This window comes from Terrapene carolina, unplaced genomic scaffold (assembly GCF_002925995.2).
Source record: "Terrapene carolina triunguis isolate 2854851 unplaced genomic scaffold, T_m_triunguis-2.0 Scaffold275, whole genome shotgun sequence".
Classification (NCBI taxonomy): domain Eukaryota; kingdom Metazoa; phylum Chordata; order Testudines; family Emydidae; genus Terrapene; species Terrapene triunguis.
This window is the reverse complement of record NW_020664626.1, coordinates 1036670-1064173: the sequence shown is the minus strand read 5'-3', so window position 1 is coordinate 1064173 and position 27504 is coordinate 1036670. Positions and strand designations below refer to the sequence as shown.

Below are 27504 nucleotides of genomic sequence, written 5' to 3'. Positions count from 1 at the left end.
AACTGCCCCCCGCCCCCCACATTACCGGAGCATCCGAGCACCTCGCAACCTGAAACAGCACTTCCCTGCTCACAACACCCCTACGTTCACCGATGGGGAGCAGAGACGCTAAGTGACTTGCCCCAGGTCACACAAAGAGTCTGCAGGATAGAAGGAAATCGGCTCTCTCAAGTCCCGGGTTAGCACACTAATCATTGAGCCATCCTTGGCTACAGATGATAGAAATCCCCAATGCAAATCTGGCATCTGCCACCCTCCTCCATTCCCCGTAAGGAAGCTAGAGGGCTCGCAGTAACACCAGAAAAGCAATTCTAAAATCAATCAAAGTAATGTGTAAAACCTTGAGAATCTCCTTGCAGTTTTCAACTCCTTCCTGGGCCCAGATGGAGAGGATCTGCGCAGGACTCGCAAAGCCGCTGCCGTCGTCGATGCAGGAGAAGGGATGTAGACACACATAGCTGGACAGTAACAACGGAGTAGCAATTCTAAGCCCATTCTCCTTGGAAGCCTGGAAATCAACTGAGATAAGTCAGCCGAGCAAGGCATTTTGAGGCATCGAGAACACATGCTTCAGTCCTGCAAACAGACTGCTGGCATGTAATAAATACTGGAGAAGATGAAAACACTCTGAGCTGAGAAGCAGCAGGATCCAGGTGCTCAGAGCCAGGAAGCCCAGTGCTGCTGTGACATTGATACGGAATCTTGGGCAAACCACCTAGGCTCAAATTCTCAAGAACGCCCTCCAATTCTGGGTTCTCTGAGTTCTGAATGCTCAGCTTCGGACACCAAGAGCCTGACTTCTGGAGCTGCGGATGCTCGGCAGGTCCCAATGAACTCAGGGAGAGCTGGGGCTGCTCCGCATCTCTTGGAAGTCACCTGGAGGGGTCTAAAGCTGGGCACCCAACCCTGCAAAATTAGAGGCCACTTCTAAAACTCTGGCCCTTTGCTTGTGTGTCAGTTCCCCAGAGGGAGCAGAGCATCACGATACCGGCCTGCGCCACACAGTCTCAGGGAGAATCGGTTGGGTGTGTTTGGCAGAGCACTTTGGAAGTGTCAGTCGCTAGAGAAAGTGGAACTCATTTGGTGTGGGGGTGATGGAACAACCCCAAACCTAGGTTCAGATTCTGATAGGTCAACCAGCACATGTGAGGCAGACAAATTAAGCTCAGTGCAATTTACTCCAGGGACCAGATTCCGATAGCCAGGACGTCCCTGCAGAGCCAAGAACATCTTGGGGTAAGCTAAAAAGAGCGTGGCTAAAAGGGCACACCTAGGGCCAGATTCTGATACCCTTACTCATGTTGAGTAGTGCCTCACTCCTCGAACAGTCCCCTGAAATCCCCAGTGAAATCCTCAGCCAAAAGATCTCATGGCCCATTTGGAAAGAGTAATGGTTTCCTCTGGTCTCCTTGACCCTTTCCCCGCTGTTATGTAGTGGGCCAGTTGATTGTCTTCACCCTAGAAGTAGCTGCATTTTAGTGCTATGGTTATTTAGTGAGCACTTGGAGATCCTTGGGAATGAAAAGCACCAAGTGTCAAATATTTATTGCTGTTATAGTAAGAAAACATTGATTAAGCCTATTTCCATGCACTAGCGAGATGATCTCCCCAGGAGTTTATGCCTGGCACATGAAGACATACCTGATCTAGTTCGAACAGCAGTGAAGTTGCAGTATGGGCCCTGACACCACACTGGGCACCTTGGGTACGTACTCAAACAGCTAGTCCACCCTGCCGCGGCTTCACTGCTATTATTATTTGAATTAGCTAGATCAAGGCTAGCGCGGGTGTGTCTACAGATGCTGCAATCACACCGCGGATTGCGCTGTAGACGTATCCAGAGTCAATACAAAGGCAGGGTGGCCCATAGTCCTGAAGCTGACATAACTGGAGTAATATTTCTTCATTCCAGTGGTGTAGGGTTTCCCTTCTCTCTCCGGTCAGACAGGGGGCAGCTCAATGAGCCTCTCAGCACGTACCTACATTGGAAGTGACGATGTGACTGCGGCACAGGCAGGCATAGGGTGAGTAACAACAGCACAAAGATGCACCGGCAGAGAGACTTCAGCATGGCCTAGCAACTTGAGTACATATCCGGGGTCTCCGGCGGGCTAGTAGGCTGCGTCTACACTATGCACCACTGGCACTGCCGCGTAGTGTCCGGGTAGCTACCTGCCACGGTGAAATGCAGGCTGCATCCATGCTGCAGTGGGGAGCTACAGGAGTCAGGGAAAGGCTCTGGCAGAGCAGAGGCAGTGGGGAAAGCGGCCCAAATTCCTTCCTGGCAGCGGGGAAAGGGCTCCAGCAGCAGGGAGGCAACAGGACACTACATTGCTCAAAACAGCAGCGCAGACAGGGAGACAGGGCTTGGGCAAGTGGAGCAGAATGTAAACTGAAACAGCCTGTTTCCTTCACGCTCAGCACTCGCTCCTCTGTGAGGGGCAAAGTTTGGACCGCGTCAGATACACCAGGGAGATTGGAGAGGTTTCCACGCGCTTCTGATGGGAGACAGACGAGTGATTCTCTTCCCCCGGACACTTCTCTTTTATCACCTAACTCCTGCTGAGTGAGTCCCGCCCTCGTCCCACCCTGCCCTCCACTGCAGGAGGCAGAATTAGGGCTTGTCTACACTGGCACTTTATAGCGCTGCAACTTTCTCACTCAGGGGGATGAAAAAACACCCCCCTGAGCACAGTAAGTTTCAGCGCTGTAAAGCGCCAGCGTAGACAGTGCCCCAGCGCTGGGAGCTGCGCCCCTCGTGGAGGAGGGTTTTTTAGAGCGCAGGGAGAGCTCTCTCCCAGCGCTCTGCCACAACTACACAAGCCACGTTAAAGCGCTGCCATGGCCAGTGTAGACTAGCCCTTAGAAAGCTTTGAAGGGCCAAACAATCAGCAAAACCCACCAACTGCAAAGAGCCTCTTCCATGCTGAACAAAAGCTGCATTAACAGGCCCAGGACGCAGGACCAGCCTCTTTAGCAGCTGGGAACAAAGCTTGACAGCACAAACTACCTGACAATCCAGACTCTTTTCACAGCAGTGAAACCATTGGTGTGCGAGGGGAAGCGAGAGATTGGTACGGTCTCTCAAACACGCACAGCCACCCACTGACCTAACTAGGCCATAAACGACATCCCTCAGCTCACAGACTGCTCACGTGACAGGTAGGAGAACAGCGCTACTGAAATACGCAGACTGCATAGTTAAAACTCACATGGAGTCCAGACACTCAGGAGCAACGTTCCAACACCAGCGCTAGCCTGCCATGCCGTGCAGCGTGTGCGTTTCAGAGCACGTCCTTCGGGACAGTGATCTAGTTAGACATGTGGGGCTGCACCGCGGGAACTGTGCTCTGCCCGGGTTGGTGCACAAAGGTGGGGAGTGGAGAGGGTGCCAGACGCCACCCTTACCATCGTCACCAGGCTGGACACAACCTGTCCTGATGCTCAGGAGGCCTGAGGCTGTTACACTCAGGCCCCGTGACGTCAGTCTGGCAGCGTAAGAGGCCTTAAAGCCCCCACCCCCAGAATGCACCCTCGCCGAGGGCTGTCCCAGCTGTGCAGAACTGGCACAAGGGCTCTGTGCCAGCCCCACTCCCAGCCCGCAACACAGGGATGTGTCAGCAGGGGACATAGCCAGAATGGGAAGGGGTGTGGCTGGAGAGCACACTGCTCTGGCTAGCTCTGCTTCCCAGGGACCAGGAGGGGCTGTAAGCAGTAAAACATCAGTCAGAGCAGCCCCTCTTTGCAGGGGAGAGGGGCAAATCCTTCTACGCTGGTAGCTGAGCTTCCCTGGGAACTCTGCTCGGAAAGCATCTGACGCAGAGCACTGGAACGTGCCTGATCCAGACCCCATGGAAGTCAATGGGAGTCTTTCCACTGGCTCCCAGGCTCTTTAGCCAGGCCCTACATTGGGAGTTATCCAGGACTCTTGGGAGTCCTGCCCCGGACTCACCTGGTGATCTGGCAGCTGCCTGGGCTGTTTGACAGGCGTGGAAAAAACAGGAAAAGAAACAGGCCCGTGGCTGGACAAGCCAAGCTCGAACTCCTGAAAGCTCACTCTGCCATCTCCATCTCTGTCCAGCCTACGAAATAAATCTTCCAGTTCCTGCAGAAAACCGTTGGGAAAAAGTCAGCAGACATCAGCCACATGCAAGATCCCAGACGCATTCACTGGAAATCAACATCTTTTTCAAAAACCAAAAGAATAAAGTTCCCTATTGTTTTTACATAAGGAACAGAATCTACAATAAACCAGAATTAACCCTTCCACCTCTCCACACCAAAAGAGAAACTGCAGTAAATACAAAGGCATGCAGTGACTCCATGTAGATACACGCAATCCACATCAGTTACTCCAATTAGGGAGGAATAGGGATAAAAGCAATACACACCAGACACAGGTCGTGGCATTGTATTTACAAATGCACTTGGGGAATGCGAATGGAGCTCTGCAAACCAGCTACTTCACGGAACTCAGACTAGAACCTAGATTTCCCGACTTCCAGAGCTTTAGCTATACCACCATCCCTACATCCCCATGTAGCCATTGGGCTGGGACCACTGTAGGCTGCCTCCATCTCATACATTAGTTTATATCCCCAGGAAAGAGAGGAATGTGTGACAATGTGGTATTGACTTCATCAGGTGTCCGTGTGCATGCAGGGGTCTGCCGGTGTGTAGCACACTGCAGGATTGGGGCCAAATTGAGCAGAGGGTGCACTGTTAATTGGCTAATGAAATAGTCTTTTCCCACAGATGTCAATGGATCGGATTATGCAGAAATGTCAGGCCAAGTACACACCACAAACTTACATTAGCGTAACCACGTCGCTCAGGGGTGTGAAAAATCCTGTCGACAGAGCTACCGCCTCTCGCGGAGGTGGATTACCTACGCCAACAAGAGAAGTTCTCCCGGCAGTTAGTAGTATCTTCGCTAAAGTGCTACCCTGGTGCAGCTGCGTCACTGCAGCACTGTGTGAGTAGACAAGCCCTTTGAGTCACATGGCTGGCTAGAAATCAGTACTGAATTTAGGTTTTGTGTTTAAAAAGGATACTGTTAATTGCTTCATAAATATTACAGACCAGATCCTCAGCTAGTCAAGACAGTTCCGCTGAGGTGAATGGAGCTGCACACCAGCTAAGGATCTGGCTATATTCTTGAAGCATATCTGCAAGTGTCTGGACACTTCATGATTTATTTCTGAAAGCCGTTTCTCCTGACAATGTGCTTTTACTAACCAGGTTGCCTTCCCAATGGGCTCATTTCCACGCCTCCCCCAACTCACCTCCTGCTCCAGCTCTTTGAGCCCAATATTCGTACAGACCGTCGCCAGCTCGCGCTTGCTGAGGTAGCCGGTGTTCCCTACATCCAGTTCTTCCCAGATGCCCCGAATCTGACCCTCTGTCATGTCAAAGCAAGGGCTGGCTGTCCGCCGGGGGCTGTCAAATAGGTCAGGATTCCAGGTGCTCATTTGGCCTAAAATTATTAACCATGCATCAGTTATACTAACAGAGAGAAGCTACTGTTCCTAATGAGCACGTGGGGCCCCCAGAAAGAGCTCACTACAGGTCTGACTCAACTCAACGAGAGTCTCTCCCCTGCCACCAATGGGAGCTGGATGGGGCCCTCTAAGTACTGTCCCATGGCACTATTTTAAAGCCTCCATTTTTGGCAAAGAAAAGCTGCATCCGTAGGACCCTGTATTCTAAAGATCAGGGGTGTTTATAGCATTTATTTTTAAAACCTAAGAATTTCTTATCAGGAATCTTAAATCAGATGCTTCTGATTCAACTCCAAAAACTTTGCCAAAGAAAATTCTCTGGCCACAGATCACATGCATCGTTGGGAGCATCGAAGATATCGAAGCTAAAAGGTGACTGGGATTAAATTTTGGATTAGACTAGAAAGGTAGTCGTAACCTTAATTAGAGAGAGAGCTTCATTTTTCATCAGTTCCGGGCTCCCTAATTAAATAGCAGGAGTTCATCTTGGATATTTTTAGAAGATTAATACGGCAGCTGTAGGAAGAATTGAAGCCTGTCAAAGCTCACTACACTTCAGATCACCACAGCATCACCTCGAACAGAGTTGTGTCTACAAGCGAAGTATGATGTTGGTCTTTTCTAAACCAATGCAGCAAAAAGGAGCCACCCCCACCCCCAACCCAACAGATCCTCCTGAGGGACGGGAATCAAACGCAGGGTCAGCTCTTCAGCTCGCGTAACTGGGTTTCCAGTCACAAAGGATCTGAGCCATAAACATTCAGAAAGCCTGTTAACTCCAAAAGCATTTTACACAGAGGAGCACTGATTTTCTACCTTGTGCCGCTAACATTTCATTCTGTGATTCTTTAGCACTTTCTGCTTCATCATCTGATTTAAGGCTCTGCAGAAACAATGTGTGAACAGGATTAAGTATCAGAGAAATTCTGGTGGGTGGAAAAATGGTTTGTGATTTAGGGTAAGTGAAAAGGGCTGACATGAGTCATCAGAGACTGTTAACCTTTTAAAAGCCCTATTATCAAATACAAAGTGATCGTTCACCTATTATTTTTAGCTGTACATTTAATATGCAAAGCCTTGATTAGAATTTATCTGTAACATCATAACTCCAGAACCCTACACATTCACCCATGAAAGACAAGGTTATTAACTCACTGTTTTGCATTACTTATCTTGTATTAAAGGATGTTACACTGACCAGTTCTACAACCTCTGGACAAGATCATCAAGAGCAACTAGTAATTATGGGACCCTCAATTATTGGGTGCCCATTTCAAGAGACATTAAAGACACGTATGATTTTCAGAAGGCCTGAGTGGCAGCTCTCTGAAGAGCCAGCCCTAATTTATCTGTCTTCCCTAGGTGCTTATATGGCCCCCGTCACTACAGCATCCAGCCTTTAATGTGTTTATCCGCATCACCCTGGGCAGGGCGACAATCCCCCTTGTACGGATGGGAACTGAGGCACAGAGAGGCTAAGTGACTGGCCCAAGGTCACACCAGGAGTCTGCAACAGAGCTGGGAATTTAATCTGGGTCTCCCAAGTCCCGGCAGCACCTAACCACTGGGCAACACTTCGTCTGTTATGTTAACGCCTTGAGAGGGGTTCAGAAATGACTGGTCACTTGCTTCCCGTGGGGTAAGACCAAGGGGAACACACAGGGGCACTTTAAAAGAAAGTAGCGTTCGACGAATGCTCTTTGTAAAGCCTTCAATCATTTTTTCCCTACACACCAGCCAGTCTCTGCTGATCAATTTTTTTATGTTAATAAAAAAAAAAAAGACAGTTAAGGCAACTTACAAAAACGGCAGCTGTAACAGTGGGACGTGAAGAATGCAACAGCAAAGAACAAAACCGTTCTTCTAAAAGGAAATCAGACACCAGAGCAAAACAAGGAAGCGAAGGGCCCTGAGTCTGCCCCCAGCAGGGCTCGGGGGGGGGAGGGGGGGGAAGAAGGGGGGCGGGCGCTGTGTGCAGGGATCCACCCATGCAGGCCAGCCTGCAGGACTGGGGCCAAGCCATGGAGCTGCATTTTTGGACCACCGGGGAGCTCGGCCATGGGGGAGGGTAACATTTGTTTTCTCTCAAAATAGTTTTCTGTCTAAGGATGAGTTTGTTCCTGTTCTCCTTGCCCTGTATTTTTATTTTGAGAGAGCGCTGTCTCAAAGCAGCATGTTCTAAGCAGCATGTTCTAAGCAATCTACATTTCTTTTCTTAGATTCTGTTAATATTTTCTTTAACAATAATGCATCCAGTTGACTCATCAGCTGTTTTTCATTAACCAGAGCTCTCCCTGGAGACAGCACAAGCAATGACAACCCGTCCCACAAAGAGGGGCAAAGCTCCTGCGCATTAATGGGTTTTGAAGCATGACGTCGATATCGGGTCCTAGGTGTAATAGTTTAACTTACTTAGAACCCCTGTTAATAGCCTTACAGGGTGACCTGCTCTGACTTTAATCGGTATTTGTATCACAGAAGCACCTTCAGGGCACCACTGCAGTAGGTAGGTAGCAAGAGACAGCCTCTGCCCGAACAGCTGACATCCTACAGGGACAGGACAGAACCGGGGTGGGAGGGAAAAGGGAGGCCCCCGAGAGCGGAAGTGACCTGTTCCCCCAGTGCCAGGAGTAGCACTCGGGCCTCCCGAGCTGCACTACGGTGCCCAGTGACTTCTCTGGACGTGGGGTCGGGCACAGCGAGGCAGCCAAGTTGGAACGTCCCTGACCTTTGTCCATTCCATTTCCAGCTGGGGACATTTCATGGATCGGGTAAATGTTTTTCCAATACATTTTATTTTCTTCCGTTTAATTCACCGTATGAAGGGGGAATCTCTTCCCACGGGGTAACTGGAGCGGTAAGGTATTGCCGTCTGGCTGCTGGCTCTGGATGGCAGGGACTCTACGCAGACTCTGCCATGCAAAATAGGCCCCCAGAGTGCCATGCCAATGTCCCAATGGCACCTGTATCAACTCTGCCTGGTCCCTGTGCAGCATTCTTCCTACGACCCACTCTAGCAGAGGCTTTGTAACCCGTGCTAACCCAATGCAGATCGACACTCCTCAAGGATTGCCACAGGCAACCCATCAGAACAGGTGAGACCACCGTGAAAGCGGCCTTTTGTTTAAACATTATTTGCAATCAAGCAAGAAGGCTGAGTTAAATCTGGCCAGCCTGCTCCAAGGAGCGGGGGAATGAGTCATTCCTACCTCCACACTCTCCAGAGATGCCGAGCGTCTCAGCTGACTTTTCACACTGGCTTTAACTTGCTGATCTTGTAAATACTTGGTGGTTTCCACCTCGGTTTCTTGCAACTCTGGCTTCGTCCAGCGGCCATACCACTTAGCCCCATTCACATACTTGGGCTTGACATCATCTGGGACAGCTAGGAGGGAAAAAAATCAGTCTCGGTCTGGGACACACAGACGTCTAAACAAATTCCCTTTCAAACTCTGCTGCTTATATAAAACAAAAAAAGACCTTGCAGCTCAGACTGAGAATACAGACAGCACTTGCCACAGTGACTTCCACTGCGGAACTACAGCATTTCTCCCTTGCTTTCTCTAGAGGCCAAATAGCTTTCTATTCGGACACACAAATCACCAACACAGAGAGAACGGCCAGTCTGAAGAGTGACTCATTCTGCCCTTTCCCCCATTAGGAGTCAGACGCGTACCAAGTAAAGAGAAATCGTTTCCCTTTTCAGCTGTTATTTAAGCAGCAATGGGCTTTGAGTAATGGTGTCCCTGATCACACCATCATGGGCAGGGACCAAACCTGGGACCTCAGGACCTTAAAGCAGGCGTCTATTGCCTGAGCCAAAGGCCCACATATTAGCACGTAAGCAGGTAGCAGACTCAAACCTCTGTACGTAGTGTAACCAGAGGCAGATAAAGTGTAGGGTACGCAAGATAAATTGTAGCAGCTGATATTTGCTGGACTCAGCTGTGCTTGTGTGCTCCAGTATTCTAGCTTTCTGGGTCCTCACATAGCCCTTACCACCGCAGCGCCTAAAAAGCTTCACAATGGTTTTTATTCGGACAGCACCCGGTGAGGTAGGGAAGGACAGTCCCCACCTGTCAGAGGGGGAAGCGAGGCACAGGGTGGATTAAGCGACTGGCCCAAGGTGATGCAGGAAGTTTGGGGCAGAGCTGGGAACTGAAGCCTGTCTCCCCAGTTCTGTGCTCTACCCCCAAGGCCATTCTCCCAGCCCTATTACAAGAGTATTCCAGTGTTTGAAGGATCAAGTGATCCAGAGATTCCCAGGCCCGAAGGGACCAATGTGACCATCTAGTCTGACCTCCTGTCTGATTAACACAGGCCAGACAACTGTCCCCAGCGATTCCTGCTTCCAGCCCACCGCTTCTAGACATAACCTTTCCCCCCATTCTAAACCATCCTAGCTCTAATGCGCTGCTGGGGAGAGTGCCAAAGCTCACGCCCTGCTGTGCTCCACCAGTCTCACACACCATGGTCCCGTTGCCCGTTTTACTAGTGTATGGCAACGTGTGCGTCCAGTCCTGCCGCAACAAGAAAAAATGAGGAACAGCTGGGCATGCTGTGACATGTACAGCCTAAAGCTGTGCATGTTCCGTGACCCTGCTGCATCCCTCGCCATCCCAGAAAGGAAACACCTGGGCAGGTGGCCGGGTACCGACAGAGGCTATTTGTCTGGAAAAGCCCAATACTGAAGTGATGAGTGGGATTTAACAATCCTGAATTAACCCTTCTGTTGCTAGCCCTCACTTTGCTGAAGTTGCCAGGTCACTCCGTGCAAAATTCACACCCCACCCTGCCAGAAAGCGTAACGATTAGAAAACTGTCCATCGTAGGTACTGATCTGGCCCCACTGCCTCAGTCTTGGGCACTGGTGCAACCCCTACTAGGCTGCTGTGTCCAGGTGTGGCATCCATAATTCAAGGAGGATGCTGATAAATTGGAGAGGGTTCAGAGGAGAGCCACGATAACCATTATAAGGCATGTTTTCCAATCTTTTAGTGAAGGACTCAAGCAGCTCAATCTACTTGGCTTATCAAAGACAGAAGGAAGGGGTGACATGATCATTCAGTCCCTACCTGGGGAACAGAAATTGGATAATAAAAGGGATATTCAGGCTAGAAGACAAAGGTCTAACAAGCTCCACCAGCTAGACACTGAAGCTAGACAAATCCAGACTAGAAATAAGGTACGGGAGGTCAGACTAGATGATCACAGTGGTCCCTTAAGATCTAGGAAGGACCTATTGTGGTATCTGAGCACCTCGCAGTGTTTAATGATTTATCCTCAGCACCCCGGGGAGGCAGGGCAGTGCTGTGATCCCCGTCTCACAGACAGGAAACTGAGGCACAGAGAGACTGCATGACCTGCCCAAGCTCACACGGGAAGTCCGTGCCAGAGCAGGGAATCAAACCCACGATTCTTTCGTTCCAGGCCAGAGCCCTAACCACTGGACCATCCTTCCTCTCTGCCTTGGCAATTCGTAGATGCACCAGCAGTTAAGGCCTTCAACTGGCAGCAGAAGCAGAGGAAAAAACCAAATGACCAGCTGCAAAGTCTCCCAGCACCTGGTTCCAAGTAGCTGCTCTCCTCGTCGGAAATGCCCAGGTCAATGTTGGAGGACAGCACTGCCACGAACCCTTCTTTAAACTCTTCAAAGTTAACCTAGTGGAGACAGGAAAAGAGGCTGAATACGCACATCGGGCCTCCCGTCAGACACCTGGGGCGGTCGCTAGTATTCAGTTCAGCCTCACAAGCCTCGTTTCATGCTTCTGCTGGGAGCCTGCAATGTGCAGAAGCAACGCGCTGTCCTCCTCTGTTGCTCAGAGATAACCTGGGGGGTTCGCCTCAGCTATTGCAGCATCTGGTAGGAGACGTTGGGTGGGGACCTGCACTGTCTGGGACCTGCAGCCTGGCTCCCACTGGCTGCCTCTGCCTTGGGCATCAGCTACCAGGCTACTGGGACTCAGTGTGATGCTCTTCTTCTCAGGGGCCACGTCTACACTAAGGAAAAATGGGGTGTTTTAAAACACATGCTAGTGAACAGGAGTTAACACCTAATGCAGACAAGGCAGAGGGCAGTTTTAACATGTGTTAGCTGCTCACAGTAAGCCCTGGGGGAGTCAAGGGTTTATCCTGGACAGGCATCTTGCCAGAACTAGCACCTGATGTGTCTACACTAGGGTATTAACACACTGGCTAGCACACCTTTTCCCTAATGAACCCAACACCAAAGGAAAACTACAATGCTACATATATAGACAACAGGGTCTGCTCCTGACTGAGCCTCGGAGGCATTACCACAATATACGTAGCAGTATATAATACATACAACTAAATAGTGACTGAAGCTAAAGAGTATATAAGCAGAGCCTGGTGTTTTCTGTGGAACCTGCTGACAATTCACCCTCTACTGCCTGTTGTACTCCAGATTCGTAGCTTTCATTCCTTGAGGCTGAGAACGAAACATTCCCAACGTGAATTACTGCTAGACCATCTCAGAAGCAAACAGCTTGAAACAGTAGTTCGGAGAAGCATTCACTGACCCGTCTATCTAAAGGGAACGTTAACGCGGATGTTCTACGCTGATTATTTAAAAGGTAAATAGAGCACACTCTTTCAAGTCTGGTCATTTTAGCAGAAGCATGTAGGTAGCGTACTTTCATCGCTGTTAGATGCAGTGACTAATACGGGCACATCTAGTTGCTGGGACACAGAACTAGTTATTCAGCTCTTTCCCCTCAGTCCAATCCCCACAAACATGTCAGGTCCCCTCCATCCTTGCAGGTTTTTAAAATGCATTTTGTTTGCATCAGAGCATCCCCATGTTCTCAGAGATCTCACGCTAGCAAACCAATCATGTTCAAACATAGATTCATAGATTCTAGGACTGGAAGGGACCTCGAGAGGTCATCGAGTCCAGTCCCCTGCCCGCATGGCAGGACCAAATACTGTCTAGACCATCCCTGATAGACATTTATCTAACCTACTCTTAAATATCTCCAGAGATGGAGATTCCACAACCTCCCTAGGCAATTTATTCCAGTGTTTAACCACCCTGACAGTTAGGAACTTTTTCCTAATGTCCAACCTAGACCTCCCTTGCTGCAGTTTAAGCCCATTGCTTCTTGTTCTATCCTCAGAGGCTAAGGTGAACAAGTTTTCTCCCTCCTCCTTATGACACCCTTTTAAATACCTGAAAACTGCTATCAGTTTGCATGCAATTCAAGTAAAACAGAAGACAGTCGTTGACATACTTGGAGAGAGAGAGAGATTGAAAGTGTGAGAGAGGGCAACTAAATTCATAGAATCATAGAAATGTGGGGCTGGAAGGGACCTCAAGAAACCATCAAGTCCAGCCCCCTGCACGGAGGCAGGGCCAAGTAAACCTAGACCCTCCCTGGCAGAGGTTTGTCCAACTGGTTCTTAAAAACCTCCAGTGACGGGGATTCCACAACCTCCCTTGGAAGCCTGTTCCAGAGCGTAACTGCCCCGAGTAGTTAGAGAGTTTTTCCTGGTAGCTAATCTAAACCTTCCCAGTTTCCTGTCCTGGGATGCTGCAGATTAGGCCCATTACTTCTTGTCCTACCTTTAGCAGACAGGGAGAACAACTGATCACTGTCTGCTATAGAACAGCCCTTAACATCTTTGAAGACTGGTATCAGGTCCCCCTCAGTCCGCTTTTCTCAAAACTAAACGTGCCCAGTTTTTTTAACCTTTCCTCATAGCTCAAGTTTTTTAAACCTTTGATCATTTTTGTTTCTCTCCTCTGGACTCTCTCCAATTTATCCACCTCCTTCCTGCGATTGTGCCTTTAATATTGTCTCTTTGAGAAACTGCCACCTCTCCTGAACTCCTTTATCCCTTAGGTTTTCTTCCCAGGGGACCTTACCTACCACTTCTCTGATTTTGTGAAGTCAGCTTTTTTGAAGTCCATTGTCCTTATTCTGCTGCTCTAACGCCTTCCTTTCCTCAGAATCATGAAATATATCATTTTATGATCACTTCCATTCTAATTAAATAATAATCAGTCTATAGCTATGTCTTTTCTGCTGATAAAAGCAGAAATTGCATTTGTTTCCTTGAACCGAACAGGGAGCAAATGAATGTAACCAAAAGTTTTGCAATGGTTTAAAAAAAACCAAACCATATGTGATATCATTGTTTAGCTATCTTTCCTCTCACAGTCCTCGCGGCAGGCAAATCAAGTCAGCGGCTTTGGAATGTTACTTTTCAGAAGCTGAGATAATTAGCCAATCAGAAGTTAACAATTTTGTTTACAATGATTTGGGGATATCTATAAAAAGGGGAAACACCAACAATCACCCAACAACTGCGGGAAAGTTCAGAAGCGCAGATTTTGTTACAGACTCCAAAAACTTACCCCAAACCTATCAAAAGGTTCACAAGCCTGGGGCCTATTTAAAATAGCACCAGACTGATTTATGGTTCTGCGCTGAAACCATGAAAGTTGCAGTTCATCTGAGCTTTAGATTTGTCTGAACTCAAGAGTGAAACTCAGGGGACGCAAACTCATGTAAACCAACACTAAAAGCCAGTTTGTACAATCTCCTGCAAGAAGAAAACCCTGGGGCAAAATCGTGACCCCACTGAAATTGATGGAAGCTGTAGCATGGACTTCAAACAGGTCAGGCTATTGCCCCGAGTTCTGCACAGCTGTAGCTGGGCCCTACACCAACTGACTCTCCTTTTAACCTGTAACGGAGAAGCTGCTCTAACCTAGCACCACCAGCACTCAGAAAACCATGTGGTGTGTGTCTGTCTGTCCATCCATCACGTACACATTGGGGGTGCGGATGCCACAGTTAAAACTGCATCTGAAACGTCCTGAGAATAGGGATAGAAATTACTAGTTTTCTTTCTGGGGAGGTGGCCTTTCACTGTGAAACTACACAGCGTCACAGCTTATTTGCCCTAGGCAGAATTGCCTGTCTATGCAGTTTTGGTTTTCACCCATTTTTTATAGGAAGGGTTTCAAATCGGTTTCTTGTTGAGCTTGGTCTGTGGCAGCTTCATCATTTTTTGTCCGCTTGTCTCTTTTGAAAAGCAGGGCTTCTAACAAAAACTGGATGAGGGATTCGTTTGCAGGAGATCTTCACTTTTGTTAAATAAACACTAGGTAACGTCCCTTCATTTCATTCATCAGGCCTGAAAAGGAGTATGTCAGCAGAGCAGTCACATAAAATCTTTGCCTCGGGATAAAGTCTTCTCTGTCAGCAGCTCAGACCCACGCCCCTCTCACAACCAGTCCCCCCCCCCCCCCCCACTTCCTTGGACCAGCCCTCCTCCTCTGCTTAAAAAAATTGAAAACCAAGGAAATTTAGGCAGAAAAAACTTTGTTGTGAAGCAGCCGAGCTGGCCCTCCCCCTCCCGCCAGCCCACACACCATACTTGACACAAGGCTACAGAAGCAAGGAAATGAGACGTTAGACCACCGAACAGTGCTCAACCCCGGCTCCTCGTCCCGCCATCACAGCCCTCACCACACTGATGGTTCTGCCTCCGGGCCAAGGGAACAGCTCCCACGGGGCGCTGCTCTCCATCCTGCCTGCAGAGCCCTCACTAGCATAGTGCTTGCAGAGCAGGAAGAAGAGCTCCGGCTGGAGACCAGCTTTACAGAAGCAAACCTAGCATCAGGGGAGCGTTGTTCATTAATGTCAGCACCCACCAGACACGAGGTGTTTCCCGCCATTCGAGGACAGACAGCCCATGGGTCCGAGGCACTCACGCCAAGGATGGACAGATTGGGGGAAGGGCAACAGGGATTTCTTTTACATAAATCTGCTAGATTTGCTGTAGGCAGCATGGCAGAAGCAGGGCTTTAACAGGGACTTAAATACACCCAGCATAGGGCCCCCTCCACACCACCGACACAGGAGGAAATCAGGACATCGCTTCAAAGCCATGTGAAGTGGAGACAGCAAGGAGGGAGAAGAGGACAGACAGATTTGGGGGAGGTGGAAGGGAGGAGAGAAGACACAAACAGCAAGAGAGACAGACGGACAGACAAACCATACGGGCAAAGGTCAACTCTGCCAGACCCGTGTGCCAGTCAGTCCCGAGGAAGGAGGGTCTGTCCCAGCAACAGACAGGAGCTGGCTCCGAGAGCCTGAATCACCTCACGTGGAGGCAGAAAACAGGGCAAAGTGACGCACACAGGACGGCCTCATTTCTTGCATTAAGTAGCTCCTAAACTGCACCCCCTTTTCTAGTGTCTCTCAGGGACGGCCCGCCCGGCTATGCCCCAGAGGTTCAAAGCCTCCAGCATACATATATCACCCTGGCGCCTCCGCTCCCGCATCTCACTACACCCTGAGCACAGGCGTAGGTGGAAGGAATGTATAACTGCCGGGAGGAACGCCAGAGGCCTGGAACGCACCGAGCTTTTCCCTGCCAGCTTGCTGTGGAAGCCAGACTTCTGACTCCTGTTTTCCCCTCAGTGAAACCCCAGTGTCTCTGCACACGATTGCCGGGAGTGTGACTGACTGCTGGATGGGGATCTGCTGCCATTCATAAATTGACTGGACCGTTTAGTCTAATGATGCTTTTGTCAGCATGAAAAATACAGCATAGCATTTTAATCACAAGAAAACACTGGGAGAAGTGGAATGGGGGGGGGCAAGAGTGGGAGCACGTTCCACCTACCACAATATAAAGCAATCTACTCTTTTTTCTTCTCCCTCCCTCTCCTCACAAGAGTTCCAACAATTGCAATTCTTTAGCCGAGCTAACATGATGCTCTAGAGAGGGCCTGATCCAAAGCCCACCAGAGGCAATAAAGAACGTCCATCGACATCAACGGGCTTTGGATCAGGCCCAGAGGGACTGTCCCAGATCCACTGGGAACCAGTGGCTTCAATTCTAAAGAGATTAGAGTTACAGTATTCTGCGATCCTCTCCTCTTCCCGAGCCAGACAGTCCTGAAGGAGAACATGGGTGGGGGCAGGGAGCAGAGGCCTCGTTCACACTGATTGCACTGGTTTAGTTAAATTGCTGCAGTCCCGGGTGGACACTCATTTCAGTTTGAGGGGCTAGTTTTGTTTGAGCTTAACCGGCTCATGATCAAGTCTTAATTGACTCAACCAGGTTTGTCCTGATTTAGGAGTCCTTCCACGCAGCCTTTTGTACTGGGTTAGAGACATTGATGGTAAGATTCCATTTTAAGGCCTCATCTGCACTGCAAAGTTTTACCAGCAGAAGTATGTCGGCTAGGAACATGGGGACCACCCCCTGCCCCAGCCCACAGAGCCATGACAGCAAAACCCCCAGTGTAATCACAACTAGAGCAACAGACGAGCATGTCTGTCGCATAGGTAACATCCTTCGGGGAGATGGGTAGCTATGGCTACGTCTTCACTACCCGCCGATCCGGCGGGTAGCAATCGGTTTATCGGGGATCGACTTACCACGTCTCGTGAGGACACGGTAAAATCGATCCCTGATCGCTCTGCTGTCGACTCCGGAAATCCACCTCGACAAGAGGCGGCAGCGGAGTCGGCGGCAGCGGTCAGCTTTCCCCCGTCCTCACCACCAGGTAAGCCGACCTAAAATACGCAACTTCAGCTACGGTATTCACGTAGCTGAAGTTGCGTATCTTAGGTCGGAACCCCGCTGTAGTGTAGACCCAGCCTAAGTGGGGAGAACTCCTCCTGTGGGCTTATGCTGCATTTCCCCTGGAGGGGGCTCTGCCAGCAGAGCTATGTAGCCTAGGGGCTGTAGAGTAGACAAGCCCTTAGTTAAACCAGTATAACTCTGTGTGTAGACAAGCCCCAGTACTCCTCCCACTAGCACCGCCCCAACAGGGCCAGCTAGAAGAGCAGCAGTGGAACTGAACTGGTGTGAGCTGGAACAGCAGGGGTGTTACGTGCAGGAGCAGCTGGGTCATGGATGCTATGTGCAGCAGGGCAGGAGACGCAAGTCATCTTTCCCCCATCTGGTCTCTCACGGTGCCCAGTGCTGGGTGCTACAGAGGAAGGGGTACGAACCCCACAGTAGGCACATGTAGGCACAGCAGGAGTCCCTGGAGCTGCCAACGCCCCCGTCCCCTCCATGCAGCCAAGCACCATGGCACAGGTGAGCAGTCAGGTAAGGAACTTATCTCATTAAGACAATCCGTTGTCGGGTTAAAGGCGTCCGCACTTTTGCCCGGGTCCCACAAAAACAGACGTTAACGTTTCTAAAACCAGAAGAGTTGGGACAAAGCCATTAAATAATACAGGGCCCAACCCAGCCCAAGTGCTTTCCAACAGCATGTGATCTACACAGTCACCCCACCCGCACAGCTCTGCTATTCATAGCCAACAAGCTTTTCATTCCGCCTCTTTTAAGTCAGTTTGCTGCACTTCCCCTACGGACCCCCACCAGCAGTTACACGGTCCCAGGGCCAGAGCCCGAACTCGTGTCTGTCAGTGTGTAGTTCGGCTAAAGTCAACGGAACCCGCACGGATTCACGCCAGCTGGGATTCCGGCATTTAGGTACAGACAGACCGGTACTAATCTGTGGTATTTAAGAACTTTCTGAGTTTCATGTATTTATTTTCACATTCTCTTTGAAAGAACTTAACCTTTGCACAGCGGAGCGTGTAACCGCATTCAGGTCGCATACAGCTACTCACTCTGGCAAAGTGGTTGCGTCCCAGGAGAGTTTGCAGAAGTACCGGCAGCTGCCTCTCCAGATGGAGCTTGTGGCACAGCTCCGTCAGCTCCTCTTTGTCCAGATACCCAGTGCCCGTGGTATCGCAGCTGTTATAAACATCCTTGAGCTGGGACACGTACTTGTTCTCCGCTTCCTCGCCCATCCCACAGCATACTGCAGCCAACCTGATGGGAGTCAGCAAGGGGAGCAGAATGAGCAAGCCTTGCAAATGTAAGGCATTAAAACAAAAGGCTTTTATCCCCTCCTGCTACCCATCTGGCCCCACAGAACCAGCCACCCCAAAGCAACATTCTGCCCTAGAAAACCTTGGAGATTTATCACAGCAAGAAACACTCGACTGTTTCCAGATGACAGCAACCCAGATTCTCCACCAGAAACCTCGCAGATGCTAACACGGAGGAGAAGAAACCACTTTACCTCCACAACAGCCATGCACAGGACTTGAAACACTCGGAACACCACAACAATGGGATCGAAACTTTCCCTTCCCCTGCACCACCCTCACAGCACCGGGATGAAATGCCTGGGACAGGAGATCACAGCGCTGGTGCCCTCAGATCTCCTGTCCCAGACATTTCATCCACAGACTATAGTGACCTCTGATGGTGAGACGGGGAAGGGAAAAGTCTGGTCCCATTGTCCCGCTGTTCACAGACAGCAAAGCCCCAGAATAATCAAGGCCCCATGTACTCAGCAGCACGCTGGACTTTGCAGCCAGGAGAGCCACGAGCACAAAGAAGTAAGACAGCATCCTATGAGTCCCCACCCCCTCGTGATGCCATGCAGGAGACCCAAGACAGTGAAAACGTGTAACACGTGTTGCCCAGACCCGCAAGGTCCCAGTGCCCCCTAGGGCAGCAGTCACCACTGGCCAACTCGCAGAGCATTCCTGGTGGCCGCCCGGTGAGAGGAGGGGTAGCGCCACACAGCCCATCTTCTAGTCAGAGGAGAGGCACTGCGATGGTGTGACGGTGGCCACAGCTGATTCAGGAGGGAAATCGGATGAAATGGCAGCCACACAACAGGACCCAGGGACCAGAGAGGTTCTAGGATCCCCACTGAGACTGGCCGTTAGGCTGAGGCCAGGCAGGACAGCAAGGGAAAGCTGCGCTTTGATGCCAGCCAAAGGGTCAAGCACAACACCACGGCAGGAACCAAAACTATGAAGGGCTCTATGGGCCACAACGGACACCTTGGATTGTGCTCTGATAGAGAGTCTCTGTTTAAATGCTCCCTTGGTGAAACACCCTGCAGCCGGAAGGCACCTCATTCCGCACCACTGGAGCGGTCACAGCGCTCTCTTTGCGTAGCTTCGAGAAACAGCTTGCTCTCTTCCCTTACCTAGGCCTTGTCCGCACTAGAAATTGTGCCGCTTTAACCAAGCCAGTGGAGTTGCAGCTATACAACCCCCTACCACGGACCAAGTGATCCTGGTACAAAGATACATACAACTGCATACGGCCATTCTCCTTCCTGTGCGAGGACAAGCTCTACGCGTATAAGGCACCTTCACACCGGTAAAACTTTACCCACGCTATGGCATTTACCGGCATAACTATCCTGGTAAAGAAGAGAAAGAGTCAGACCCCTAACTGAAATACTTCTGCCAGGAAAACTTAAGCGCAGATCAGCTTGTATCGGCTCAGCATTGTAAAGAGCAAATAGAAGCAAAACCTTCCCGTGGTTCAAATGACGCCAAACCCATTTTTCTTCGGTTATTCATTTCAGAAATGCAGACTTCTGAAGGAAGGAAGCAAACTACAGAGCTCTCCAGTTATCTACCAAATGAACCAGAGCCATAGGGTAGGGTCTCCAAAGCTCAAACCTCAAAGAGGAGTCTCCATTTGTCTTCTCTTCCTTTCTCTCTAGTGGATTAAGCACTGGACTGGGACTCAGCAGATGTGGTTTCAATTCCCACCTCTGCCACCAACTCCCTGCATCACTTTGGGCAAGTCACTTCACATCTCTATTCCTGTGTCCCCCATCTGCAAAAGGGGAGAGAATGCTCCCTCTCGCCCCACCCCATGCCTGTCTTGTCTATTTAGACTGTAATCTCTTTGGGGCAGAGACTGTCTCTTGCTAGGTCTACGTACAGCACCTAGCGCAGTGCGCTTCTAGGTGCTACCATATAACAAATCATCAACAACAATACTGCATGATTTAAACAGAGGGTTGTTAGCATAGCTTCCCCTCCCTCCCTCCTTCCCCATGTGCCCATTTAAAAAAAAAAGACAAGGTTTAGAAATGATCATATCAACCCACATCTCAGTTAATATAAAAGCCATGTAATCTAGTGCCTAAAGGACACACACATTTTAACGTGCCCCAGAGGTACCACAGAAAACATTCCCCACCCCCACATTCCTTAAGGGTCATCTGGAGAGAAACATCACTGGCGTGTGGAGACTTGGGGATGGAAATTCTAGGGTGGTTTTAAGCTTGTAGGGTGGGTTCAAATAGATTTACTATGACCAGGAATAAACCAAACAGACTCCCACTACACACTCACACACACGGCATATCAACACAAGCCCCTCCCTGTCTGACCTGCACTCTGAAGAGAAGGGCTCACCCACAGTGGCAAGCCCTGACCATGGGAGGAACATGTGCTGACCTTCCTGATTTGTGTTGTTTTAGGTGCAGGGAGCCAGCCTGACCGGCTAGAACATGTCACGTAACAGAGCGAGAGGCGGGTAACTTGCAGAAACCCAGAGCCCCCTATTTAACAACTAGAAATACAGGCTCTCTTGCACGTGGGTCTGCCGGACAACAAGCTGCTTGGAGCAGTTCGAGAACTGGAAAGACAAAACTTCTTTCTACACTGCAAGGAAACAGGTTTCTTTTCTGTCTTCCTGACCGTAGAGAACATGCCTTAGGAGCCATGCAGCGACTCTGAATACCAAGCACTTCTTTTTCTAAAAACCTTCCCGCTACGCACACCTTAACTTACCTAACCTTATCCCAGACTTGGCCTAGCCCTGGGTGAAGGGGGGGATGTTATGATTAAGGGCAGGCCTGCACTCCGAGCTAGGGATGTGATTCCCAGCGCCAGGAGACATACCCCCAGACTATGACACCCCCCCACCTATAGGCTCAGTGCAGTAGCTGGCACACTGCAGCCAAGACTTCTCCCCTCTCCTCCCCCCACACCTGCTCTGGAGCGGAGGAGGTAACAGGCTCAGAATACCCACTTACTCCTGCATGCGTAGGTCCCAGGTGGAGGCAGCCCGCACGGGGGTGTTGATATCTCATACAGCCATTTACTGAGGTGAACGAGCATCATCCCCCATTTACAGGTGAGGAAACTGCGGCACAGTCTGGCCACGTGACTTGCCCAAAGGCACAAAGTCACTGGCGGAACCTAACGTAAGAATCCAAATCTGCTGACACGCTGTCAGGGGCTTTAGCCACTGCCCCTCTTGCTGCTATTCCTAAAGGCACTGGGAAGCAGAGCTCCTGCACTCCAACTCCAGGAGGGGAGTATGGTCTTGTGGGGAGAGTACGGGGCGACTGGCAACTAGGACCCCTCCGTGATTCTAGTCCTGCCTCTGGGAGGGAGGCAGGGCCAACAGGCCGCCTCAGACGATTAGGTTCTGTATATTCTTCATGGACCCTATTCACCTCTTGGGAATCAAGGGAACGTGGCAGTAAATAGGCATCTCTGTACTACGCTCGTGTTCCCTCTGGCAGCTCGGAAGCCAACAACGTTGTTCCATACGTTGACAGGATGTTAAAAAGAATTGGTACCTCCCTGGCTCAGCAGAGCCTGCAGCCCTGTCGGTGAGATGCTACAGCAGACGGCATTTTGACTAGGGGAAATACATCATGCCAGTGTAGCAGGAAGGGCAGGGATGCGAGCACAGGAACTCAATGGGGAGGTTTGCCCAAAGCTCCGATCTGACCTAGGGCTTTATCTGGGTTGCTGGTAGATGTCCAGTGTTATTGTAGCCCCAGGGCCGCCTCTAAAGATTTCCTCTGAATTAAAGCAGGCACAGCCAAAGCCTAGCTTGGGGGGCACAGGCAGCTATTAATTTTTGTAAGGCAGCCCTGGCCCAGTATTCAGCACAAGAGAAATCGTCACCCGTGGCCCCCTGCACAACAGCCGCTCCAGTGTTCTAGGGCACTCAAGCAGGCAGCCACCTGCTGCTATGCACTACCATTGTTGCTGCTGCAGGTTAACAGGGTCAGAGGCAAGAGGCAGGCCCAACGCAGAGTGAAAATAACAGCGCACTCTGTATGAAAACTGAAATGTGGGGTAAGGACAACAACGGGAGAGGCAGTAAGGAGCCCCGGCAACACAATGCGTCAGAGAGCAGCATCTGGGGATGACAGCAGCCCAATTTGCGATGGCTGTGAGTCCTCTGTGGCAGGGGTCTGGATCCTCACCCATCAAAGGGACTGATCCCACAAGGTACTGAGCACTCTGGGGGGGACTTTCCAAAGGGATTAAATCACTGAGAGCTCCTGAAAGTCCTATTGTGTGGCCCCGATCCAGCAAAGCACTTCAGCACATGCTGCACTAGCCAGCGTGGCTACTCATGGCCTTGGAGTCCAGCAGGCGCCTACGTGCTTTGCTGGATCAGGGCCAGAGAGCAGAGTGCCTTGCAGGATCACTCCCTAAGTGATGATGAAACAGGGACGAAACCACCACAGACTTGTCTGGCAATGTATTTTCCTGTTGAGGCTTGTTAGCCATTCTAGATACAGTCGGCATCTTTTTGCTTTGTAGGACAATGGACACCATCCTCACTTCTTCCGATGCCAGAACAAACAATGGAATAGCCTAAATCCACAACCAGGGGCCCTCCCTCCCTCCCTCCCTAATAACATACTAGAGAAGCCAGCCACATAACCACCAAAGTCCCAACACTAGCCACAAATCCCCCAGAGCATGGGACAACAGCAGCTGGGGCAGCAGGGTAGGCAGACTCCCGGCAGCCATCAGCATTTTAAGCAGGAGGCCACCTACTGGTGCTCAGAGTAGGTCTAAATAACCCAGCTTCAGTGTTGAGCCTGCATTATAGCTCCTGTCATCGCTCCGAGCAGCAGGAATTCTCAGCAAGAGTTTCCGAATGTAGACAAGGCCCAAGAATATGTGACGTAACATTGGTGTGATCAAGGAGGGTTCCCGTGCCCGACAAAGAGATTCAAACCATGCTTTAAAATGGAATGCTCAATATACCAACCATGGAATTGTTACCAACGTATCCATTATATGTTCAACTAAGACCTTGTCTACACACAAACTTGAACTACATCAGTATCCTTATCCCAGAATAATCCCCCAGTGTGGATGCAGCTATAAAGGTCCTTTATACCATTACAGCTATTCCCATCTGGGAAAGGGAACAAGCTCCAATATAAGGCACAAGCTCCCGTATAACTGCATCAGTATAAAACACCCCTGAAATGGTAATTCCAGTACAAAGTCAGGACTATGAACTTTCAATGTAAACTCAGCTATTGTTCAAGAAGCCGGTATAAGCTAAACCAAATGCTGCAAAGCACCATCTGATCTGATTAAATGGAGACTTGTGATTTTGGATGCCTCAATTATCAGGTGCCTTTTAAGGGGTCTCAAGTTAGACACCCAAAAATCACATTTCACTTATGAAAATTAAGCCTTTTCTATTGGAGCCGTCTGTTTTCTTTCAGATAAAAGCTTGCAATTGCAGCAAGAAATTTCAAGTTCAGAAACTGCTATTGCAACTGCGATTTCAGCCCTGGCGAAGGAGATCTAACCCACAAACCCACTACTGGTGGGATGTGTTTGCAGGAAGTTCCCTAAAACACATTTTTGGGTAAAATATAAGCATATACAAAAATCTGTAAAAGTGAAAATAAACAGAGCTGAGAGACAGTCTGTGTACTCCCTCATCTCGCCGTGAACCACAGCACTATGTGTTTATTCCACAGAGATGGCCACTGGTTTTTAAAGTGGTGGCTTAGGGTGGTAACCAGGCAGTATTACTTTGTATTATCTTTTAAAAACATAATGGTGTTAATTTCAAATATTTTGGAGCCTCCTATCAACCATCTCCCCATATTCCTGCTCAGTAGCTTTCTCCATAAGTAGGACCCCAATGCAAGCTTAGTGTGTAGCTTCTGGGTGCTTAGCACTTTTGAAAAACAGCTATTATGTTAGGTGCCTATATATGGACTTATGAGCTTAACTTTAAGCACCCTTTTTTTAAATCTTGGTTTAAGATCCATACCTAATCTTTAGCTCAAGTCTATCTATCTCATAGAACTGGAAGGGACCCTGAAAGGTCATCAAGCCCAGCCCTCTGCCTTCACTAGCAGGACCTAAGTGGCCCCCTCAAGGATTGAACTCACAACCCTGGGTTTAGTAACAGACGGGTAGCCGTGTTAGTCTGAATCTGTAAAAAGCAACAGAGGGTCCTGTGGCACCTTTAAGACTAAAAGAAGTATTGGAGCATAAGCTTTCGGGGGTGAATGCCCACTTCATCAGATGCAAGACTTGCGTCTGATGAAGTGGGCATTCACCCACGAAAGCTTATGCTCCAATACTTCTGTTAGTCTTAAAGGTGCCACATAACCCTGGGTTTAGCAGGCCAATGCTCAAACCACTGAGTTATCCCTCTCCTTATAAAGTTATAAAACAGTTGACCCCCCACCTCTGCAACGCAACTCTCTGCCCCAGCCCTGAGCACCTCCCACACCTCAAAGCCCTCATCCCCAGCTCTGTTGGGTCACGGGCCTCAACAATTGTCTTCAACTGGGTCACCAGAAATTTTTTTTTGAAAACCACTGCCCTAGATGACCCAGCCACATCATGCTAGGCACTACACAATCACAACAGAGCCTGTCGCTGTGCCAAAACAATGACAGTCTAAGTATGAAATGACAGACAACAGGCTAATACAAACAGGGAGCACCAGGGCACAGTGAGACAATTACAACAACACAAGGGTTGCATGACACATTGGTGTTGTCCAGGCTGTCCCTGTTCCACGTATAAATCAAGGCCTTTGGTTTCCATTTCTGGTGATTCTGCAGTATCTGCTCACATTTAGTACTTTATTCTGCAAGTATCCCCATAGAATCAGATTATTCACAGAGAAAACTATTACTCAATGTGTGTAAGGGTGGCACAATCCAGACCTTAATGAGCTCTAAACTCACACTAAGGAAAAACAGATTTGTCATGGAAATAAGGGAAACTTCCATAGTTCTACAGCTTCAGTCTCATTCAGCTCCTGTTCCTACAGACAAGTAGAGGTGTCCCCCTTTCACATGCTAGTGAGAAGAGGGTAGCCAGACTGCCCAGGATACTCATCAGCTGTGTACATTTATCTGCAAAAAAGGGCAAACAAACACCCACCACATAAACCAGCACAAACCCTCAGGTCTGAGCCTGCCGTGGGATTAAAAGAAACCAAATGAGCACTGACTGTTTTGGCCCTACCAACCTTGAAATCTCTGGAATTCTCCCGGGACCTCGTCCTTCACATGGACTGTTTTCCAAACAGACACACTCCCTCTCCTCCCACTGAAGTTTTTATACAGAGGCAGTAGCAACTATGGAGCTAGAAGTGGGAACAAAGGAGCCAATATTGTGTCAATGGGAGTGACTCAGAGATGAGGCTACAAAGAAATTCAGTGCAAAATAGTCAAATAGAAGGAAGCAAAGGGAAAATTTAAGCTGACAAAACCAAGGCAATGTAGGGTCCCTCTACATTAGTGAAGTGACCAACTGTTAACAAGTGTTGCTGACAGTTAAGCCATTTTTGTTTCTAGTGTACAGAGGCCCAGCGTACCTTGTGTAATGGTGTTGGAACTGGACTATCTCCCCCCACACACACACAAACCATTTTTGACCCTGTTGATACACAGTTCACAAAGGAATCTAACGGACAATTAATCTCAGCAATAGATTATTACCTTTCACCAAACACGTTACAGCTCCGCAAGGCAAGGCATGTCCTTGCTTTCTAAGGACCCTTCCATCCAGGCAAGGCATGGGGAAAAACCAGAACGGAGCAGCAACATTCCGGCTTCTGAAGGGAGCGTGAAGGGAGCGTGAAGCACTGATCCAAGAGTTAACATGAAAACAAGTCAGAGCAACTGTCCTGAACAATGGCCAGGCTTACACATCCTTACAGATGTACACTGTTTCCAGAGAGACAGGACTCAAGGACTGTGGGCACAACCCACATTAGGGCTGTTATTATCACAGTGAGAGAATCCACCACATTCCAAAGACACAAGGGGAGGAAAGTGGGAGGCTTGAACTGCCCTATCACCAAACTGCACAGAACAGCCCTGACACCACTCACAAAACCAAACTACTCTGCCTTCTCCCTTGCCCCTGCTGAAGCAAGCTCACAAAGGCTACTTCCAACGCCCTGATCCCGCAATGGATCCCCAGGTACATCCTGGGGTCAGCCCAGGACCCCAGTGGGGAAGGGGGGCTGTAAGAGCAGGGCCTGGAATCGTTTGATGATCACTAGGGAGTGGCTGTGCCTCCCAGACGGGAATACAGGGGGTGAACACGCACACGTCTTGCACAAGCAAAGCTTCTTGCCCAGCCACTGGAGCCGCCCAGCTCACTCTGGAACCCACCTTAGCTGCCGGTAACCGCGCACCCATCCATCCCTCTCAGCGCCTGGGGCTGCCGCCCATCACCGGGGTCTCCGGGCACGCCCCGGGCAGCGGCCAAGTCCGCCCCGGGCAGCGTTCCTGGCGCCTCTCCCCGGCGGAGGGAGGCCGCGGGGCGGGGGCGGAAGGGGCAGGGGGTGATTCCCGGGCACAAGCCTTACCGGGGAGGAGCGTTTCCCAGGGGCCCCCTCAGGCCCCCCGGAGCGCCCCGGGGTGCGGGGCGGCCCCTCACTGCCGCCTCGGGGCGCTTCGGGACCCGGCTCCGTGCCGGCAGGTGCCCGCTGGGGCCGGGGCGGGACGCCGGGCTGAGGAGCTTCTGCTCTGCCCGGCCTCCCCGTCCCCGGGACTCGCCTCCTCCGCTCCCGGCTCCGCCTCCGGCCCGAGCCCGCGGGTCCCGCTCCCGGCGGCGGCAGGAAAGGGGCGCCCGGGAGGCCTGCGTGGGCCCCGCGCTGCCTGGGGGCGGGCGAGCGGCGCGGCCGGCCCGGCCTTTGTTCTGCCCGGCGCCGCCGCCGGGCCCCGCTGCCAGCACTGCCGGGCGGGAGCTGGGCCCTGCCGGGGCCGCGCTGCGGGGCGAGGGGCGAGGGCCTCGCCAGGCAGCGCCTGTCCACAGCCGGCCCCTGGGGGGCCCTGAGCAGCAATACCCCCCCCCAGCTACACTAATAATTAATGGGGGGCGTGAGCTGCTGGGGGCCCTGAGCAGCAATATCC

General features: G+C 50.4%; 1 protein-coding gene across 1 annotated transcript in view; it reads right to left on the bottom strand.

Annotated features, from left to right (window-relative positions):
• NINL (ninein like) overlaps nucleotides 1-27051 on the bottom strand; it is a 54176-nt gene extending 27125 nt beyond the window's left edge. The window contains exons 1-8 of the mRNA XM_024213957.2: nucleotides 26958-27051; nucleotides 18134-18338; nucleotides 11066-11162; nucleotides 8711-8886; nucleotides 6318-6384; nucleotides 5286-5476; nucleotides 3953-4105; nucleotides 341-508 (exon numbers count right to left, since the gene is read on the bottom strand). Coding sequence (XP_024069725.1) covers nucleotides 341-508; nucleotides 3953-4105; nucleotides 5286-5476; nucleotides 6318-6384; nucleotides 8711-8886; nucleotides 11066-11162; nucleotides 18134-18316 — 1035 coding nt within the window. The 5' untranslated portion in view covers nucleotides 18317-18338; nucleotides 26958-27051. The remainder of the gene's footprint in view (nucleotides 1-340; nucleotides 509-3952; nucleotides 4106-5285; nucleotides 5477-6317; nucleotides 6385-8710; nucleotides 8887-11065; nucleotides 11163-18133; nucleotides 18339-26957) is intronic.
• Between the last annotated feature and the right edge of the window lie 453 nt (nucleotides 27052-27504).